Source organism: Aquila chrysaetos, chromosome 14, assembly GCF_900496995.4.
Source record: "Aquila chrysaetos chrysaetos chromosome 14, bAquChr1.4, whole genome shotgun sequence".
NCBI classification, from domain to species: Eukaryota; Metazoa; Chordata; class Aves; order Accipitriformes; family Accipitridae; genus Aquila; species Aquila chrysaetos.
In genome coordinates, this window is record NC_044017.1 from 4643633 (window position 1) to 4664534 (window position 20902).

General features: G+C 48.6%; 1 protein-coding gene and 1 long non-coding RNA gene across 6 annotated transcripts in view; both read right to left on the reverse strand.

Annotated features, from left to right (window-relative positions):
- CLYBL (citramalyl-CoA lyase) overlaps positions 1 to 13815 on the reverse strand; it is a 175674-nt gene extending 161859 nt beyond the window's left edge. For 4 of the 5 annotated variants that reach the window (XM_041128699.1, XM_030036503.2, XM_041128697.1 and 1 more), the window contains exons 1-2: positions 13731 to 13808; positions 12282 to 12362 (exon numbers count right to left, since the gene is read on the reverse strand). In XM_041128699.1, the coding sequence (XP_040984633.1) occupies positions 12282 to 12362; positions 13731 to 13795 (146 nt within the window). In that variant the 5' untranslated portion in view covers positions 13796 to 13808. Of the gene's footprint in view, positions 1 to 12281; positions 12363 to 13730 lie in introns of all 5 variants that reach the window. The other variant, XM_030036504.2, reaches the window with a different exon arrangement.
- On the reverse strand, positions 10473 to 11270 carry LOC115350674. Its single transcript, XR_003926557.1, has 2 exons — positions 11144 to 11270; positions 10473 to 11041 (listed from the first exon to the last, which is right to left on the reverse strand). It is a non-coding gene; the product is annotated as an uncharacterized LOC115350674 (long non-coding RNA).
- Positions 13816 to 20902: the final 7087 nt, after the last annotated feature.

The following is a 20902-nucleotide window of genomic DNA, read 5'->3' on the forward strand; positions in this document are numbered from 1 at the left end:
ACAAAGGCCCAAACTCTTGCTGGTTTCCCCCAACAAGTTTACATTTGGTTCAAAACCATTTAATTTTTCCACTACCGTAACGAATATGTGATTTTATGCAGTCACAGATTACAATAACAAACCTAAACTATCATGTCTTCTTTTTTTTTTTTTTTTTAGATTCTGCCATTTGGTGGTTGTGTTTTAAGGTTAATAGATCATTTTCCAGGCGAAAGTGTCAAAGAAGCTGATAAAAAAAAAAACCCCACAGCTCCCTGAAGAAATGCAGCCCTTTGATAGCATATTCATTTTCTGGTTTCTCTTTTTCAGGAACACTGGTGCTGAGCTCCTGTGGGACAGCCACCTGCTAATAGCAAGTGTCTTAGATGATGATACTGATCTTAAAGACAAGGTTGACTTAACTGAACTCTGTATCATTTCAGATATATTCAAAGGAAATCTACCTTGACTGCATAAAGACAACAGTGGACTTCAATTTTGGTTTAGAAATTAAAAGTCTGGAAATGCCAAGTCAACTTTCTCACTCCAAGCTTGCCTTTGTGCAAGCACTGGGTTTTCCTTTCTTTTTTTTTTTTTTTCCTTTTTAAAAAAATTATTTCTAGTGTATAAGACAGGTTTTTATCCATTCCAAATGTTTCAAGTTACTGAATCTAGACAAGATTTTCCCTACCAGAATGAAAAAAATTAGGAAATGCCACACTACTTTCTGGTAAGTAATTTTCATTTCTTTCTAGCATTCCTCTGAGTACAGATGACATGGAGCAGGGCAGGAGCTTTGGGCTTGAGAATGCTCATGTGGGAAGGAAGGAGCACTGCTCAGGCTGTATTTGTCAGAGAAGGTAAAGTATGTGGGTGGAAAGGAGCTCCTTTGATTTTTTTTTTTTTAGCCTTAGAAAGCTCTATAGCATCAAAAGCTCCAACACTAGGGTTTTGTACCTTCAGACAGAAGTGATGCAATGCAACCAAACTTCTAGGGAGCTGAAGAGTTTATGTGGACCCAGCCTGGCTGGGAATAAAGAAACTTTTCCTCCGAAAATGAGGCTCCTCCTCCTTAGGTAGCAAAAGGGGGTAAAAAACCAATTCCAACTTGTAACCTCTCTGTAGAGCACCATAGCCTTCACCCTAAGATGGGCACCGTTTAGCACCCCTGTGCTTCATGTGCTGCGGAAGTACGGAATTAACTAGTGTCAACTGGTGAGCAGATAGCACACAAGTCAAATTTTCATCCACTCTGAAAGATGCGGATGTACTTAAGGCATGACAAAAGTAAAGAAACACATGGCAAGAGAGGGACTCTCAGACTAAAAGAGTACCATGGGCGAGAAAACGCAGTTAACCAACAGCAAACACAGAACGGGAGGGGAAAACAAACCCAGAGGAGCAGACACCAACATCTGCAGCAACCCACTGAAAGGGATGGAGATTTTTGGCATCAGTCTGCCTTTTGCAGCGCGGTGATTGGCTCCACCAAAATTTGGCTGACTGGCTTCCACACAGCACGTGAATTGTACCCTGCACAACATCCCTGCTGGGCTGACAGGTATATAAAATCGTATGAAAGAGGTTAAGAGAAGAAAAGTTTAGAAAGAGGTGACTATCCCCCAGAAGACGACATTTGACGATTCAATACCATTAACTTTCAGAACCTCATTCAAAAAATAACTACAGAAGATTCCTGCAAAGACAAAACTGCAATCCAAGGAAAGGACCAACTTAAGAGGAAACCCCAGAATTACACCTTCTGGTAGGTGTGATACCTGAACGGGTCAGGCTAAACTAGATAGAGTGTTCTGCCTTCCTCTCGATATAACCTTTCTTGCAACATGCCACCACAGGAGGTTATCCTCTAGCAGTAGAAACACCAGAGTCACAACGTGTAAGAAAACAAAGCCTCTCATTAAAAATGTCATTGTATATTTTCATTATTTATGGGTACTACGAGACACCTATCTCAAGAAGTAAGTCAACGTACGGCACAGAAGGAACGCGTGCTTTAGGAAAATCACGTACTCCCTCTTCTGCACTGAGCCTCCGGTGAAGCACTGGAAAAGCTCTGCCGCGTGGGTCTCGGGCATAGCTAGTATGTCAGGCAGAGAAAGCGCCATCCAACGCGGACTTGCTTAATACGATGTCATGTCTCTTTTCCTGTGAATTAAGCTAAGAATAAGATTTACTTCATGTTTTGAAATCTGGCTGGAGGAGAGAGGGACTCCAGAGCAGCAGTCCATGCTCATGGCTCCCTGTTTCATTTGATTGTGGCAGGTAAGTAGCAACTGCAATTTTTTTATTATTCAACAGATGTTTGCTGGTTACGGTGAAACCACCAGAAAGGTCAAAAACCTGAATGTGCTTACAAAATTAAACTGCCTTCTCGTGCACGTGATTATTATTCATCTGCTCTAGGTTGAGACAAGGCTATGTGGAAAAAATCTTGAATTTCCAATGTCACTGAAGCAGCTGTGGCACAAGCAGAAAACCTCAGGCTGCAGCGGGAGTGCCCATCTGCAACCTTTTACAAGCCCTAAAAACTCACACTGTACATAAAGTTTTCAAAAACTGAAGATGAATTACATGTCTTGCTTTGCACAATGACTGTTTGAATTGTATTCTACTTCTAATACTACTTTAAAGCTCTTTTCATAAGGTTACTGTTGTTCTCACAACACAGCACACCAAGAATGATTAAAATCTGAATAAATCCTGTTATTTTCCATAATTTACCTATTTATCTAAACCCATGTGTTCCTTAGGAGACATGGCAACATGTTAGTTCCCTCCTGCCCAAGTGAAATACAAACACTATGTATTATGTTACATTATATCATAAACTTTGGTAACCAGTGTCTCCCTTTAGGAAAAACCACACGTGTTGCCCTCTGCCTTTAACAGGAACACATGGGTTCCAACTGGCTGCCATTAAATTTCAGGTTTTAAAACCTGCAAACAAACACACAGTAGAAGTTAAATTATGCACTGCTGGTAAATTTGCTGTGTGTACTGCAGGAGGATGGTCTGAAACAACAGTGTTAACGGTTCAACATTTAAACAAAAAATAAACAACAAAACCAAAAAAGACAAAATGGGGGCATCATTTTGAGATTGTATTTTCTATCTGCTGCAAATCTCATTTCTCCTTGTTTAACTATCTGTCCATATGAAGAACATTGCAACCAGCCAAGAATTTAAGCGAGTCATATCAGTGAGATAAATTTTGGGACACAAACCAACAGGGGAGCCTTTTCTTTACGTTGCAGGCAGTAAAGCTGCTGCGGGACGAGGCAGGAGCAGGCAGCAAAGCGAGGGGGTGCGAAGGGAACTGGCCATTAACTTATCAATTCCAGGCCTTGGCTTTCTAATTGACAACCTCAGGGCTACTTTCATCACTTGTCGACTTCAAACCCACACTCAATTTTTCCTTTAGATAATGATGCAACTATAACATAACGGTGTTTCTGACATATTGCAGCGTGTAGCAGTAGGAAGATTTCCTCAGTAGCTTAGTTTAACAGGAAAGGGAAAAAACCCAACTGTTAAATAGTTTTCACATCTATCAACTTCTCAAAGAAACAGGCAGTAAGAAAACAGATTTTATACTTCTAGTATGCTGAAGTCACCATTTGGTACTGACCTGACCCAAAGCACCTTCAGTGCTTTAGTATTGCTACAGATTTAACAAAAAAACATAAGTGAATGTTTAATGCAATAAGCCCGCAAAGCACGCATTCATACACAAAGCCTAAATAAATGAACCCACAAAAACTAGAAATGCACTACAAATTAGAGAAATTAAATGAAAAATACCACAAAAAACGTCATTAAAAATATACTGACGACATGCCATCTAGAGATTGTACGTCCTTCACAAAGAAAATACAGAAGTAACACGAATGCTGCCATGGACACAGCCCTACAGACAGCTGGGAAACCCTGACTCCCACCCTCCCGCAGAAATCCGAGTGGTTGCTGAAGGCAGCCAGACCATTTGTGAAGAGTAAGGTACTCAGGTACGTTTATCACATTTTGACCATAAAGAAAAATAAATAAATAAATTTTGTCAAGTAACAGCATGTCCACAGGCAACAAAGCACCTGGCTCTAACATTAACAGTCACATAACTGCCTTTTAATAGTGGATATAAAGGTTTGAGTCCTGCAGTCGACTCTGCAAAGGCCCTGGGGTCACACTAAACTCAGTGCAGTGTTTGGGGCCCCGAGCACGTCAATCCAGGCAACGAAAGCAGCGTCAGAAAATGGAATAATACCAACACGCTTCCGAAAGCGCAGCCGCTTCTCTGGCTCCTACGCGATCGACGCACAGGGGGACAGCACGTGCCACATAGCCAGTTGCCGCTGAAATCGGTGTGCATAAACACACAGGTATCGAACTAACACAGATTGATAAAGCAAAGACGCCGCAGGCAGACTTGATGCGCGCTCAGCTCTTGTCTTCGCTGGAATTTAGGCTCCGATGGTGCAAACTGGCACCCGAGTAGCTTCAGTCACGGGACGCTAATGAGGCCACGAAGAGTTGGCTTACATTGGCTGGACCAGAAGCGTTCAGCCCCAGCCATTTAAGATTACAGATACAGATGCCTCATTTCCAGGTAGCAATTGCTACGTTTTGGTCATAAACTTAAAAACGATTGCTCCAGCTCTCATTTGAGTAGTAACAGGGGAGCACGTAAGGAAAGCAGTGCCCGCTCTGAGAATGAACGCTGGACTCAACGTCTCCTTGGGCTGCCGCTCCAGGGCCTTTCAGGCTTTCTAGGTCCATAAAGCTGCAGCGTATTCTGTATTTAGCAGACTACGTTGCCTGTTTAGAGCCACAACCATCAGTTTTATGAAGACTGGGTGTGCTGGCACATCACCTACTTCGTTGAAGACCTCTCCTGAAGCGTTGTGCGTGCTGCTACTCCTTCTCACGCAGTCAGGAGCCGAGAGCTCTCCCTACAAAATGCCTGGCCCACATAATGGGCAAAGGTCACCGGTTGCATAATATTATTAAAAAGTCAGGAGAAACTTATTTTATAGCCAAATTAGCAGCTCAGCAAAACAGTGGGCTATAGCAGGAAAGATAATAAGCCGAACAGCTGGGCACTACAACTGATAAGGATTTTACTGGGATCATTGCCTGGAATGCTTTGGGGGTTTTTCGGACAAAAGAGATACCAACAGAAGAAGTGTGAAAACCCAGGCTATTACATTAACTATGAGAGGCAGGTGTTTTTCCATTTTTTTAAACCCAATCCCCACCACCTTTGCAATTTTGCCACTCCAAGGCTGCAACCAGCAGTACAAACCGGTTCCCTTTCAGGGTTTGGAGTGCGGGTTTTACAAGCCTGTTTTGCCTTCCCGCAGGCACTTTGAGCTTATAAATGGCACCTTTCAGTGTCCTGAATTATGAAGGGCAGCTAGTCCTGAATTCTCCTGTCGCTTAATGATCTCACATAAAATGAGGTCCACAAAACTTTTATTACCGCTGCAGTTCAAATTCACAGGTGAAGAACCACCAGGGAAAGGATGCGGACGTGTCTCTTGCTTTTGCTCTCCTAATTTTCCAGGTGCAAGAAAGTTTCCCACTTGGGCTCGAACAATTAGTTAACTCTCAAAGCGAAGCCTGATCTAAGGAAAAAGACTGCAGTATGTTACCCCGATAAGCACTGGGAAAATCCAAGGGGAAACCACTTGAGAGCAACACACACTAACATCAAAATTAGGTTAAAAGAAATTAGGTAAAAAAACCCCAACCTATCTAAGCATTTATTTATTGTCTTTTGTTTTCCACATGATTTTATTGACTTATATCACTAAGTATATATGACACTCAAGAATTATACATGATATTTAACTAAAACATGAATTGGTTCCTCCCCTATTCTGGTAATAACATCTGACATTTGGAAAACATACTGTACCTCAGCAGTCCGAACAAAAATTCAAAAGAAAGTCTTCCCCCAAAAGTAAAGGATTTTGTTTGTTACAAATTACTCCTGCATTTATATAAAGATTTAACGATTCATGGCATGCCAAATACAGTGCTAATGAGCTTTGGGTTGTGTTTTTCATTTTTGTCTGAATTTTTTTTTTCTGCTAAAAACAATTACTAGAGACCATTCAAATGCCACTGCGTAAACCAGGAAACCTAGTAAAACTGTAGGTAAAATTGGCATTTTGTTTCAAGCGTGGCTCGGGAGTCCAATTCGCTTGTTGGCGAGCTGCATATTTCAAATAGCACTTGCATCTCCTCCAAAAAGGAAGCCGGGTAAGATGCTTTCGAAAAACACATTTACAACATTCATTAATGAAAAACAAAAATTAAAAGAGCACAACCTCGCCATTTAATTCCCGCCTTCCAAGGATGAAGCATCTTAGCCTTTCTGCTTTCTTCTCTACTTTCCAGTGAAAGGTAGATAAATTAGCAGAAACATAAGCTCTTCATTCTCAGTACCTCTTTAGAGGATACACATGCCCATAGGAGCTTAAAAACCTTCCTAGGGAGCATTATTAATCTTGCTTCTAATGGCGCAGAATTTTTAAAGCCTATTAAAACACTGTCTAGTCATAGCAGTGCAAGTCTTGCTTTTTCATGACCTGGTTTCAAGAAACAAACAAAAAAAAATCAGTGAAAATTATGCCCAATTATCTTTCATGGTTCAGTTATGCAGATCACCACCCACCTCAACTACTAACTAGATACCAAATATCATCCTCCTACAACAAACCTTGCCATCTACCACACAGAATCACAGAATGGATTGGGTTGGAAAGGACCTTTAAAGATCATCTAATCCACCCCCCCTGCAATAAAGCAGGGACATCTTCAACTAGATCAACTACATCACGTGTTGATGCTTCAGTCTAATGCAAGTCCTACCTTGACTCTGCTTTGTCCAGCCCCTCCACCTCTGTCTCTGGGCCTAAGAATACCTTCAGAAACCTAAAAATAATTCAAACTGCCTTTTGCACAGGGTGTAGCACTCCCGCCTGGCTGCAGCCGAGCTGCTGCCTGTTTACACCACCGCAAGTCAAGTCACTATCAATCCCTTCGACTTTAGTTTTCCAAGTAACACGTGCGTTACTCCAAAGGCTTTCAGATGACTTTTTAACTGAAAACATCCAGGATGTTGGGGGGTTTAACAAATCATCATAGCTATTGCCCAGCAGTTGATACGACTAAAGTTGATTAATGTTGCCAGGAAATAGAAATATGTCTGCAATGAGCTAGTCTTGTTATGCCCATATTCAATATTTCCCCTCCCTTCTTTGAAGAGCATTTCACCAACTTAAAAAAAAAAAACCAAAAAAACCATAAGAACAAACACCCCCCCCCAACAGACTGAGCAAATGAAAGATATTCACACTAACTAACCCTGCTCCCCAGTTCACCCCCCTCCCCCCAAATCCCACTGACGATATCGAGAGTGGGGAATCAAACCCCTTTATTACTGAGTCCGCAGCAGATAAAGCGGCAATTGTGGTTATACAGTATTGGAAGTGTAGCTACAACATAGCGTGACAGCTTGTTAGTGTTGAAAATATATAAGCTCTTTGTAATTGTGCCTTTGGAATGCCATCTGTCTTGAATTAACGTCCACCTGGGATCATGTTTCGATGACCAATATGGACAGATTACTGGAACTTTAAAACCTCGCTTTCTTTGTAATTGACATTTAAACTGTTTGAAGTTTCTCATTAAGTCCTTTTTTACAAATTAGGTGCAGATGTATAAAGCTAAATGTACAGTACTAAGGGAAATTAGGTCACCTGAAAGCTCAATAATAAAATGTATCAACTGTTTAAGTGCAATGAGTACATTAAAATTTAGAGATCAACTTTATGCCCCAAATTCTTCAAAGTTTCATCGTTTCCCTTTCATCGCTGCAGAGCCCCTCATGCCAACCATTTTTAATTAAAATGGCAGAGAAGAAAGCAGGTTTGGTCACTCACCCAGTGACAACTGGTCAACCCCGGCCCACAAAGGGCTGGAGAAGGCAAGGCAGGCAGCCACAGCGATGCCCCTTTCACAGGGACCAGCAAATCCTATTTACACCAATGATGCTAGGAGATTTAAAGGGCACAGGGAGACTTGAGAGGTAAATATAGCACCAACGAGAAAATAAGGGAAAAATTATGAAGGGGACTTATTCAACACCCGGGGGCTCAGTAACCACGCGGCTGACCTCCAGACCCACTCGCAGTCGAAGTTCTGCAGACCTGCTGTGCTCCACGGCCTCGTGGGATGGGAGAGGGAAACGTGAAAAGGGCAGCGGCTGGAGAAACACCTCTATGCACAGCCTGGCTGACAAAATAAGGGCGGATCGAGTGTTTCCCCTTTCCAAACAAGGAGGCTCAGAGCTCAGGGCAGCATGAGAAAGGGCTCCGGGAGAGACCACCACCAGGAGCCCACCTGATGTGCAGAGGACAGGAGCAAATACCACACTGGGGTTCATCAGCAGAAACCCTACAAAACTCTCAGCATCAAGGGGCTTTTACCTGCCAGAATGACTCTTAAGAGCAGAGACTTCAAGTGCAGCAGCCCGATCTCCCTAAAAGGCATGAAAACCCCCGAGACCCCACTCACTCAGCCTTTACGAGTAGCCAAGAAATACTGCACAAGCGTGTGAAGGCTCGACGCTGGAAGGCACCGAGCATCCCCCAAGGGAACAAGCACCCTCCGTCCCCGTGGGACGGCGTTGGGTCTCGAGACGGCATCCCGCGGTTGGCGGCATTTAAACTCAATGGGCTCAAGCAGGTTTGGTGGAAGGTCCGTTAACCCGCTCTCCCAGAGAAAGCTCTCCCGGGATAAATTAGGACACCGCCTACATAAAATGCACAACTGCAAATCCTTTTGGCACCACAGCTAGCGTGTCGGTTCTTGAAACGACGCCAGGAGGCGTACCCTGGCTCCCTGCTCGTAAGCATGGAGGCGCGATGGAAGAAGAGGTCTTCTCTTAAAAGCCGGTGAACAAGACAAACACACTGTCAACCAGATCTTTTTTTCCTGTGCTTAGACTACCTTATCTCCTCTTAAGCAGACTGTCTTCAGTACTGCTACTTACTACAATGATTTTAAAAAGCTTTTCTGCTCGTATCCCCTTATAACCCTATTCTGGTAAGTTACTGAAACTCTTTTTGCGAAAGAAGCGTAAACTTTCAGCTGGATACGTTTCTGCTGCTTCCGATAAACAGCCAAGCAACTTTGCTGTGAAACTGGCCGTGCATCTGTTTGCAAGGTGAACAGCAGGTCTCAACCGGTACCAGAACAGGATGGCAGGGGATTCTGGTTTCCTTATGCATGGTCTCTTTCTCCATGCTCATACGCATCTTCAGTTCAAAGAGGAATTTGGAGAAAAATTATGTGTATTTTTAAAAGAAAGAAAAATTAAACCAGCCGTACGTAAGCAAATTGCAATACCTGGGATAGAACAAAACCTGACCAATATAATACAGCAAGGTAACAAAGTTTTCCAGGAGGGGAAAGGCCAATTCATTTGCGAAGGAGAACGAGACAGAGGCATAACTCATTTGCCACTCGTACCAAACAAGACAGACTTCTAAGGAAAGTGTATTTGTACCCAATTCTGTTTTGCTCACACATTTTATGAATACCGGCTTTCATTTGGCTAACTGGTCCGCAAAGGCAGGTACAGGACCGGGCAGGACCGTCTGGAACTGCGTTAGCTTTAAGCAGACTAGTTGGGGTGCCAGCAGCGATTAGCTGGACACGCTCAGCTTTGCACCCTGCTTCTCATTAGCATTAATTAGCCGCATCATACCTCTGCTGCTGCCAGGATGAGAACTGGCTCAGGCAGTAGTTTTGCAGTCCTTAATGCCGAGTATAGAGTTGCCAGAGCGCACAACGGGGAGCTTATGTCGGCCCCGTGTCTTTCTGCCAAGGGCAGAGGAGAGCGGAGACCCGGTTCAGCAGAAAGCTGGAGCAGCGTGGACAGGTAATACCTCCTTTGGCGTAAGGCCTCCCAACGTAACTTCAACCTGCCAAAAACGTTTGAGTGGATTTGAAAACACCAGAGCTAAGGCTCAGCTTTGTAACGCGTTTCGCCTGACCTAGCGGCGACGGCTGACGAAAGGTCCCATCCTGCACGCTCCCTCACGCGTGGCCCGGTGACGGTGGTTGCAAGGTAAACTGAGGCTCCACCGGGTCCATCCCCAGAGAGAGGATCGTAACGCCGGGGACTCGATTAGCAGTGTTCGAGGTGTCCCCTCCCTCCCCGCTATCAGGTTCTCACCTCGCCACAACACAACATTAGTTTAGGTGAACCAAAGTGACCTTGTAGAATAGCAGATTCTGCAGATACGGCTCAACAGTTCTGCCAGATAAAGTGTTTGTATCACTAGAAAGTCACACTTTCAAATAAATTTCACCCCGAGGCCATAATCTCGAAAGACACACTTAAAAATGTGTAAAACATAAAATGAGTGATTTTTTTGATAGAGGTTCAGCAAAGAAATCCCTCACAGACTTAACACTTTATTGATATTCTTGGTTACAGCTCTACACATGCCGAGCAGTATCAGCTACTGCTAAGGACCACGATTCATGTCTTTCCATTTAAAGGTTGCAACAAAGAATAAAACTATTTCACAACTAACAAAGGGGAACCCTTTAATTTGCCAGAACAATTTCAGCTCCCATTGCATTAGCACCCTCCAGTGTCCAATCCATGAAAAACAACATCATCACTAATTCACCAAGTAGACACAAACTTGGAGTGTGAAACCCAAGACAGAGCAGTGTTGAGTTCCTGGGAGGGAAGATGGCAATCGGAGACGAGAGAAGAAACTCCCAATTCTAGAAATTTTAGATGACATAGGCGCAGTCCCTGAACGAGATCTGACACGGGGTTATTACTCTTCTCAGGCTCCTTTATTCCTAGCGGGTGTGCTGGTGTCTGCACCTTTGGCACAACACGCTCTACGTGCCCACACGGTATATCCCACAATCCGCAGTGCTCCACTGAGATCTGAGCTTAACGATGCCACTTTTGATTGATTATAGTATGGGCACGTGGGTATAGATCTGCCTGGAATATGCCATGTAAATAAAAACGTGTAAAAACCCCTCTCGTACACAGGAAGCAGATGTGCACTCGGCTAGCTGAGGGCAAACAGGTGATTGCGCTTACATGTGCAATGTTATTCTCTTACAGCGTAATCATCAAGCAAAGAGAGAACCCTTCGCAAAGATCTGTCAGCAAGAAAGTTTTTATAGTCAATCCTTTACTGCAACGTTGTCTTTAGAAGCACATTTGAAGCTCTAACAACAACAACAGAAAGAACACGTGCGTTCGTTATTAAAAAGCAGCTGGAAGGAATTTTTTGGAACTTTTTCCAACAAGACAAGAATCTTTCACAGGCAGGGAAAACCCAAAAGGCTCTTGAATGTTGCAAGTAAGCAAAACCAGCTCCAGGTACCGTAGGTTTCGCCTGCCTGCTAAGGACACAAACATTCTGTCCGCATTCTCACGGCAGCACTGCACAGTGGCTTCACAAGGGCAGCAACATCCATGCGAAGAGAGGACGGCGGCAGCTGGAGAGGCAGCCACACCGTGTCGGAGGTACCTGCTGTAATTAGGGTCCCAGCCCGACAGCGTGGCAACGAGTGCTGCGGGACCCAGGCACCGGGGTCCGGACCCAGCAGCACCTGCCAAGTCCCACTACGTACGTGCGCGCATCTTCTCCAGAAACAGGCTGTAAAAAGTAAGCTGAAGGAGGTAGGCTGGGAAAATGACCCTGGGTGCTACGCACGACAGTGTTACCGTGGGCAAGAAAGACTGATGTGGATTTTATGGGCTCTTCACGCTGCCTCTAGCACAGCAGAAAGCAGCCCGGCTGTCCCTCAGGTTCCCCAAGAACACCAGCATCAATATTGCGTGTTCATGGCAACATGCATGTTACAGTTATTACAGACTGCTTACTCTTTTGTCAGTCAACTATAAAATACTTACAGCACCATGGTGTCAGCAGAGACTGCAAGAGTTTAAATATTAAAATGAATTAACGCTTGATCGCCTGCCTAATATCAGTACTAAAAAAATCTGCTCTCCCTCTTGAAGTGCTGTTGGAAACCTCCTGTAAGTCAGCACAGACCCAACAACCGATCACCCCGGCAGAAGTCATTCTCTGCCCGCAGGTAATAGGCGGGCACGCACCTGCAGGCGGAAAGCCGGGCATCAAAACCCCACAGACCTCCAGGAGAAAGGTGCGGTGGAGCCCTCACCTTACACAGCGTACGGCACTCGGAGCCCGATTCTGCAAACTGACCTGCACGGAGATGGAGTATTTACAGCGGAGCGTTTCCTCACATCCCGCCCGAAGTCCGTGCCCTGACAGCTATTCGGCCACCTGCGGGAAAGCGCCTGGTGATCCTGGTACCTCGCCTACCCAACCCTCCCGGGTCCGGGGGGGGGCACGGGGACATGCCACCCCTCCGGCCCCCCCCAGGGCCGGGACGAGGGATGCCGACGGCCCCGCTTCTGCCCGCCCCACGACCTACGCTCGGCTCCATCGACGACGGACTGCCAATGGAAGAGGCGACACGGTATTCTCTTAAAAAGAGGAAAGCCCACGGTGCGGAGCCAGCCCCTCGTGTCCCCCCCGGTTTCCCGCTGCAGGAGATGGGGCACGGAGGCCGTGAGGAGCCCGCTAGGTCGGAGGCTCCGCGCAGGAGCGGGAGAAGACCCGGGTCGCTCCCGGTCAGCAAAGTGGACAGCTGGGCAACGGCCATTTTGTGGTAATGGGAAGGGAAGGGGGCCGGGGGGAAAGGGAAGGGGAAAAGGAAGGGAAGGGGGAAGGGAAGGGGGAAGGGAAAGGACGAGGGAAGGGAAAGGACAAGAGGGAAGGGAAAGGGGAAGAGGGAAGGGAAGGGGGAAGAGGGAAGGGAAGGGGGAAGAGGGAAGGGAAGGGGGAAGAGGGAAGGGAAGGGGGAAGAGGGAAGGGAAGGGGGAAGAGGGAAGGGAAGGGGGGAAGAGGGAAGGGAAGGGGGAAGAGGGAAGGGAAGGGGGAAGAGGGAAGGGAAGGGGGAAGAGGGAAGGGAAGGGGAAGAGGGAAGGGAAGGGGGAAGAGGGAAGGGAAGGGGGAAGAGGGAAGGGAAGGGGGAAGAGGGAAGGGAAGGGGGAAGAGGGAAGGGAAGGGGGAAGAGGGAAGGGAAGGGGGAAGAGGGAAGGGAAGGGGGAAGAGGGAAGGGAAGGGGAGGAAGAGGGAAGGGAAGGGGGAAGAGGGAGAGGGAAGGAGGGGAAGAGGGAAGGGAAGGGGGAAGAGGGAAGGGAAAGGGGGAAGAGGGAAGGGAAGGGGGAAGAGGGAAGGGAAGGGGGAAGAGGGAAGGGAAGGGGGAAGAGGGAAGGGAAGGGGGAAGGGAAGAGGGAAGGGAAGAGGGAAGGGAAGAGGGAAGGGAAAGGACGAGGGAAGGGAAAGGACGAGGGAAGGGAAAGGACGAGGGAAGGCCGGGGCTCGCCCGTGAGAGGTTGACCCCGGCCCTGCCCGTCCCCCGCAGCCAGCTCCGCCACGACGCGGCGGTCCCGTTCCCGTTCCCGCTCCCGGTCCCGGTCCCGCCCGAGGGGGTCCCCCCGCCCGTCCCGGGACGCCGCGGCCGGGCGGGGGCTGGGGGAGGGGCTGCCCCCCCACCGCGCGGTTTCCAGCGGGGAGGGGGGAGGGGGCGGCGCCGGGGGTCCGCCGAGTCCCGCCCTCGGCGCGCGGGGCGCTCGCGTCACTCACAGTCTCCGCCTCCCCGGGCGCAGCCCAGCCCGCCACAAGACCCGCGCCGCCGCCGCCGCCATCATTCTCACCGCCTCGGCCCCCGCCACCCATTGGCCGAGGCTCGGCGGCGGCCCCCGCGGCGCTGATTGGTGGGGAGGGGGAAGGAGGCGTTCCCCGCGCCACGCCTTCTACATGCCGGAGGCGGGGCGGGGGCGGAGCCTGGCGTCCTCACGACCGTTAGGCGGGGCGCGGTGAGCGGGCCCGGCCGTGAGGCGATGCCGGCGGCCGCCGCGGGTCGGGCGGCCTCAGCGGCTCCGGGAGGCGGTTCCCTTCTTCCCCTCGCTCTTCCAGGGCAGGCCGCTGCCGGCGGGGAGGGCTCAGCTCCCCCGCCAGCCAGCGGGGCCGAAGGGGAGGCGGGCTCGCCTCAGCGAGCACCTGCCTCAGCCTGCCCGAAACCCGTCAGGGATGGCGCCTGTGAGGGGGTTCAGCAGCTCCTCGGCCAAAATCACACCCGCCGGTGTCAGCCGTTCCCCTTCCAGGGCAGCGTAGGTGTTACCGGTACAGCCGTCGGTGGTAGGGCAACTGCAGCCGGCCCGGGTGCGGGTGTACGCCTTGGCGCGCACACCGGCACGGCAGGAATTAATTAAGGCACAGCAGAAATTAAGGCAGTTGGGGTGTAGTTGTGGTGAGGCTGTGAGAGTCAGCACGTACTTGGCTGGGGGGAAATACTGACCGGACCCCAGCGGCGGGCCGGGCCCGCTGCTGCGTCCGACTTCAGGGGCCGGTTCTGGCTGGGATGCTCGTGCTCCGCACATCTCGGTGTGGACATCGCTGCCATGAGTGGACATCGTTCATTCTCGCAGAGGGTAAAGAGCCGAGGCCAAAGGTGACACACGGAGTAGCAGGGGAGGGGGCAGGAAGGAAGCGAAACTGAGAAGGAAAGGGTCCTGAAAATGGAGCAGCGGTTCTGCTGATCTTCTATTTTCCATCAGTCCAAAGCTAGACCAAGAGCGTATTTTTCCTTACCATGGCGCTCAGTGGCCATGAAGCGTAATGCCAGCAAGCTCCTCCAACAGCGTGGATATTTCAGCCAGGTTTCCTAAGGACAGGAGCTTGGACTGTGCCACCTACCTGTCCCGTCGTCTTCTGTCCCTACCCTCCCACAACTGCTGAACACGCTGCCCGCTTTGGACCATGTCTGGCCACGAGAGAGAGAGATCCCCAAGACACTCAGTTTCAACAGCTTTTATAAAAACAGGAGAAGGATAATGAAACAACACCCCAAACCAGTGCCCCCACTCCTTGGAAGGCACGGGCTCACATCCATGTAGGTCAAGCTCAAGTCCTCACGGAAGAGCTTTTTTATTTTCTAGCGTCGCTGAGTTTCGCCGTATAACTTTGTTCTCTCCCTGAAACACAATTTCCTTTTCTTTGTCAGAGGGCTGTGTAGAAATTTTCTGGTCTGGCTTAGCATCACTTTACTGGGGAAGTGGTGTCAGCAAGTGTGAATTTCCCCTCCCAGCAAAATGAAATATGCTGTTTTGAAGAGCTGTGCTGAAGCATGAAAGTGACCTGCTTTCAACTTCCCTCCCCTCTGTAATCTTGCGTGCTAGTCATGGGTGATACCACTTGAATCTGACATAACGTGATAACAAAGAAACATTTCCTGGTATCACCAGTAGCATGATAGCGTTAACCCTTTTCAGCGTAGGTCCAGTGAACTGTGTGTGGCAGAGACTCTTCCTTCTCCCTCTGTTGTGGTTTAACCCCAGCCAGCAACTAAGCACCAGGCAGCCGCTCACTCACTCCTCCCTCATCCCACTGGGATGGGGAGGAGAATCAGGAAAAAAAAAAGTAAAACTCATGGGTTGAGATAAGAACAGTTTAATAAATAAAATATAATAATAACAAAGTAATAATAATAATGGTAATAATAGTAATGAAAAGGAAGATAACAAAAAGAAACAAAACCCAAGAAAAGACAAGTGATGCACAATGCAATTGCTCACCGCCCACTGATCGATGCCCGAGCAGCGATCCGCCCCTCCCAGCAACTCCCCCCAGTTTCCATACTGAGCATGACGTTCCATGATATGGAATATCCCTTTGGCTGGTCCAGGTCAGCTGTCCTGGCCACGCTCCCTCCCAGCTTCTTGTGCACCTGGCAGAGCATGGGAAACTGAAAAATCCTTGACTTAGGATAAGCACTACTTAGCAACAACTGAAACGTCAGTGTGTTATCAACGTTCTTCTCACACTAAATCCAGAACACAGCACTGTACCAGCTACTGGGAAGAAAATTAACTCTATCCCAGCCCAAACCAGGACACCCTCCTATCACTAATGCCTCCCTCCCTTCCCCCTCTCCTCCCGCCAATCTTGTCTCCTTGGGGAGCTCCTCCTTGTGAAGGATGTTATGGCACGAGGTGGTGGAGTAGAGCCTGGGACTTGTCTCCTGCCCCTCTCTTACCTCCGCGGGGACAGGGGATTTCCTTCCCGGCACCTCTCTTGTCTTTTCCCTTTCCGACTCCAAGACTCCCAGGTGCACAAAATGCTCTCCTTCCCCACTTTGCTAATAAGGCCGGCCAGCAGTGGGGGAAAAAAAGAGATGTGTGGCCCCTGACAGACCCTCTTGACCGTTGTCTCTCTCTGGCTCCCCATGCCAGCCTGGAGAGGATGAAAGCAGGGGTACAGCCAGCCAGGGGCAGACCCCCCCGAAATGTGGATCTCCTTTGCGGCAACGGCATTTAGTGCTGCAATGTCAGGTGGAGGCAGGACACCGTGGTGACAGGGGATCAGCCGTTGCCGCTGCGTGCAGAGCAGCTTTCAGGTTTTGTCAGAAGTCCAAACACCCTTTTTTCAGCACTGGTAGCTGAGCGTAGGTTTTGCATAAACCAGTGTTGGAAAGCCTGGGATAGCGTGGCCTGCTCATTTCCAAATGACATACGTCCCTTTTACTTGTAAATGATCATAGGAACACAGGGACATCAATTAAATCTCATTACCGTCTTTTCCCTTCCATATTCTGGGAAAAATACTCTTCACCTGTCTCACCCTTTTAAAATTGGAAGCCTTTTAAGGATGCTGTGTTTTTCCATTAATTGGATTAAGCCAATGTAACATTTTCCAGGATGCTCAGAAGGTATTTATGAGCCTAACTCCCGCTGACATCCTCAAGAGTTAGGCACCCAGGTGCTTATGAGGATGTGACTCAGAGCAGCAGTATCTTTGGGGCTAAGAACCTTGGAGCTGTATGTACATGAAGAGTACGTGGAGAAAAGGGTCACTGAGCTCAGCTGGGGCTGGTAGTCAGTATTATGATACTTTTGTTGGTGCTATTGGTTTTTGCGTCTCCTTGCAAAACCTCATCTGCACAAATGTTTGTTTCAGCTGAACCTGTGATAACTACACACAGAAATTAAGCGGAGAGAGCGATCCTGCAGCTTCTCAGATAGAAAACAAATTATGAAGATTGAATGGCTCATAGACTGAGCTGTTGAAATTCATTTAGCAATTTTAACGGACTAGGCAGAATAGTCTAAAAAAAGATAACTGCCTACCACTCTTCCTTCTCTCATTTCAGTGAAGCATCACAGCAACCATAGTGCTACAACATACATTGCGTGTACACTATTTTTTCAATTGTTGTATTTCAATCACCTTTTTTGTAATGGTGGTCTAGTATCTTCTGAGATGTTGAAAGCATAAGGCTGCTATGAAAGAGGAAATCAACTATTCTGGAAGAAGATATGGTTGTCATTGTTCTATACTCGTTTCCTAAATCTTTAATGATGTCTTAATGGTATGATTAGTGACTAAAGCAGGTATTTTTTCACAAGAAAGAAGCAGCAGCAGTGTAGAGCAGAAGTACTGTAGAACTATTAATGAGCCATGCTTATAAAAATAAACAATCTTTTATTGGAATCTGTCTGGATTCTGAGGAGAAAAAAGACCTCTGTTGCTGCCTGAAGCTACTGCATGTCACTGTCCTCTTGACACTCATTTACTTTGATTTTCAAGAGAGAAATGAGCATCGTCACAGCCTAGGAATGACGTGCCTTCCTCTTGGTATTGTGAACACAAAGGGATGTCCTCCTCAGCTCATTGTGCAAAAATGGGAAATAAATAACTGTTGGCACCAATCTCGCTGAGATTTCTGCCTCTTTCCAACAGGCACTCATTTTTGCTGGCCAGCAGTGTCTCTGTGGTGGACATGCTACTTCGGGCCTGGTCTTCTACCTGGCCAAGTGTTTGCAGGAGTCGTTGAGTGCCTCAGCTGCCTCCCGGCTCCGACAGCGCTCATCGCCTGGTGGGAGCCTTCTCCTGCAGTGCCTTCTGCACCACTGACGGCTCACAGCCTTCCCTCGAGCTACACATCTGTATCCCCTACTTTCCAGCTCTAGCTTAACGGCACAGAGAAAACAAAGGGGCATTGTCGGTCTTTTATCCGGACTCTGGCTGCTAGCAACGGGCGGCGTTTAGTCTCCCCTACCGACTGCGTTTGTGTTTCCAGGCTTGCAGAACCAAGCAGGTTCCTCTGCTCCCCGCCACGAGCACCCCAGCGAGCCCGTGCTGGCCTCTTGCCTGCCTCGTGCCACACGTGCCGGCAGAGCTCTGCCCGCACCGACGCTGGCCGCGCGAAGCCTCTCGCTCCTTCTGGCGCCAGCCCTGCGAGCGCCGAGCACGCCCCTGCACCCCCAGCCCCTCCTGCAGGGCACACCGAGGCACTCTTTGCAGGCTGCGGTGCCAGTTGTCCCTCCCTGGGTCTCCTGCAAGAACAGGGTGGGAGGACGCGTTCCCCTCCAGGCGCTGCCACCTGGCCATCCCTGGGGCTGGTGGGACACTCGCGTCAAAAGATCTCTTCAAGCTCCTGCAACAGAGGCATGCCTGCCAGGCCACCTCCCGGCCTCTAACCCAGCTGGTGTCCTGACCCTTGAAGAACGCTGCCTTCACCACCTTTGGTTTTATGTGGCCCTCTCAGACCCAGCAGCAGCCGGGGAGGTTAGCACCTCCACAGCACCACCATGGATCATCTGGACATCAAGGAACTGCCTTTGGCCTCACAGCACAGTGACCAGCAGTGACATCTCCTAAGGAACCTTGGTTGGGACTGACGGGCTTTTCTGGAGGAGTGATGGCATTGAGTTGGCCTGGACAGTGGCTTAAGGAGATAATAGAAAAGGTGGTAAAAATACAGGTGGCTAAGCAAGGGCAAGGAAAGGAAGAGAAAGGATTTTGAGCCAGAAGAAAGGTGGATGGGAGTCATAAACGGCTAAGGACTTTGTGCATTCAAAGGCTAATAGGGCAGCACACTCACCCTGTATATAGTCCAAGAACTATTTCAGAGTGCTCCTGGAGTTCCTAATGGTGCAAGAGCCATCTCCTGTTGGCACATCTGTGTTAGGAGACCTCGTGATGGTGCAGCTCAGCCCTGCCCTAGACACTGGACTCTCGTGTCCCCAGCAGGCCCTGGAGCACAGCTTCTGGCTCAGTTTCCTTCAAAAGGCATCCAAGTCCTGAACTTCACAGATCCTTTGAGAACAAACCCAGGGCACAATTAAGTGCAGTGGTGGATTTCACTTTGAAACCACACTACTGCTTTGGACCTACTGGTAGTGTAGACACAGCCTGAGACAGTAAGGTCTTCCTTGAGTCCAGGCTACCATAAATAACTCCTGGACCTCACACGAGGTGTGACATCCATGGCGAGCTCAATCCAGCCCCTAAAATATAAGCCCCTAAGTCCCATGTGAGACATCTGCAGCAGGCAGCAGATACGTCAGAGGACTCAGAGCCTTCTTGAGCCCCAGTTTCTCTTCAAGATGCACTAAGAAGAGCCTCTCAGGTGGCACTGGACATCTACGGGCAGGCCACCGAATGGAGCCCACGGTACTGCCAACCTCCTTGCCTAAGACCTTGTGTTTCTTACCGGTAGTCTGGAAGGCTGAGCTGGACTCAGTGTTCCTGTGCTGGGCAGGACCCCCAGCCTCCGCCGCTGCTGAGGCTGTGAGGTACGTGATAGCACCTGGCTCCCCGGTGGAGCAGATGCCAGGGCCACGTGTGCTCAGCCTAATGTTGTCCGCAGCTCCTGGCCGTCATGGCTGTGCCCATGTCCTGGAAGAACCGTCCTGGGCCGCTGCTCCACAGATCCAACAGCGTGCCCACGTGCAGGGACACAGCTGGACCTGGGGAGCTGCTGGGACAATTTGGCTCCTGCCGTAGGAGGAGGAGAGCCCAAGCAAGAACCTGCTTTCCAGCAACAAGAAAATCTTGGGGAACCTCCCCCAAAACTGTATTGATGTAAGGCTAGAAATAAGCCAGCAAACACTGAACAGCTTTCACAGGTGAAAAATGAATTTTCCAATGTCTATTCATTGCACTGTTACGTTTAACAGAATTGCAGTGCATGTCATATCCCAGCAGTGGATAGCATTTTAACCCACCGTAAAGCCATGTAGAGTATGTCATCTGGAGCCTAGGCATTTAGTGTGATGGAAAGTGGATTTTGGTGAAAAGGGATCGAATAGCCCTGGTATATTTGATCATTTTGTCAAGAAAAGCGCTCTCTGCAGTCTGGAAGGGCCTGAAGCACCCCAGCTTCCCTCTCTCGACCACCTCAAAAGCACAGCTCCTCCTGCTACCACCATCCTATTGAACCAGGGGAAATCCGCAGCCTCATGCGCGCGGATCCTCCCCAGATCACAGCAAGCTCCTCAGGAAAGGTAAATACCCCTTGCCTGTCCCAACCTCCTTGCCAGAGATGCTCTTTAGAGGTTGCTTGTTCAAGTCCAGTTTGCCTTTGAAATCAAACCCTGCCCTTCCCCAGGTGAGCTGTTAGCGACCATCACCAGCGGATGGAATAAGGAAGTCAAAAAAGGGAGAAACATCTGGAAAAAATGAAGGGCCAGTAGCTGAGGTGAATCCGCAGGGAGTAGAAACTACGAGAACAGGTCCAGCCATAAACTGAAGAAAATGCTCGATAAGTGACATCAAGAATGGCAGGTCTGTTTTCAGACATCAGGAGGACATTACAGTGCATTTGTTGCCATCCAATTCAGATGCCATTACGTACTGTGCAACTTTGGGAAAAGATTGCTGAAAAGTGGCTGCATGGAATCACTGGAATTCAGAAAAGTCAAAATATTTTCATGCTGGGAAGCAGCACACACCCCATGTGCTCTATACACTGG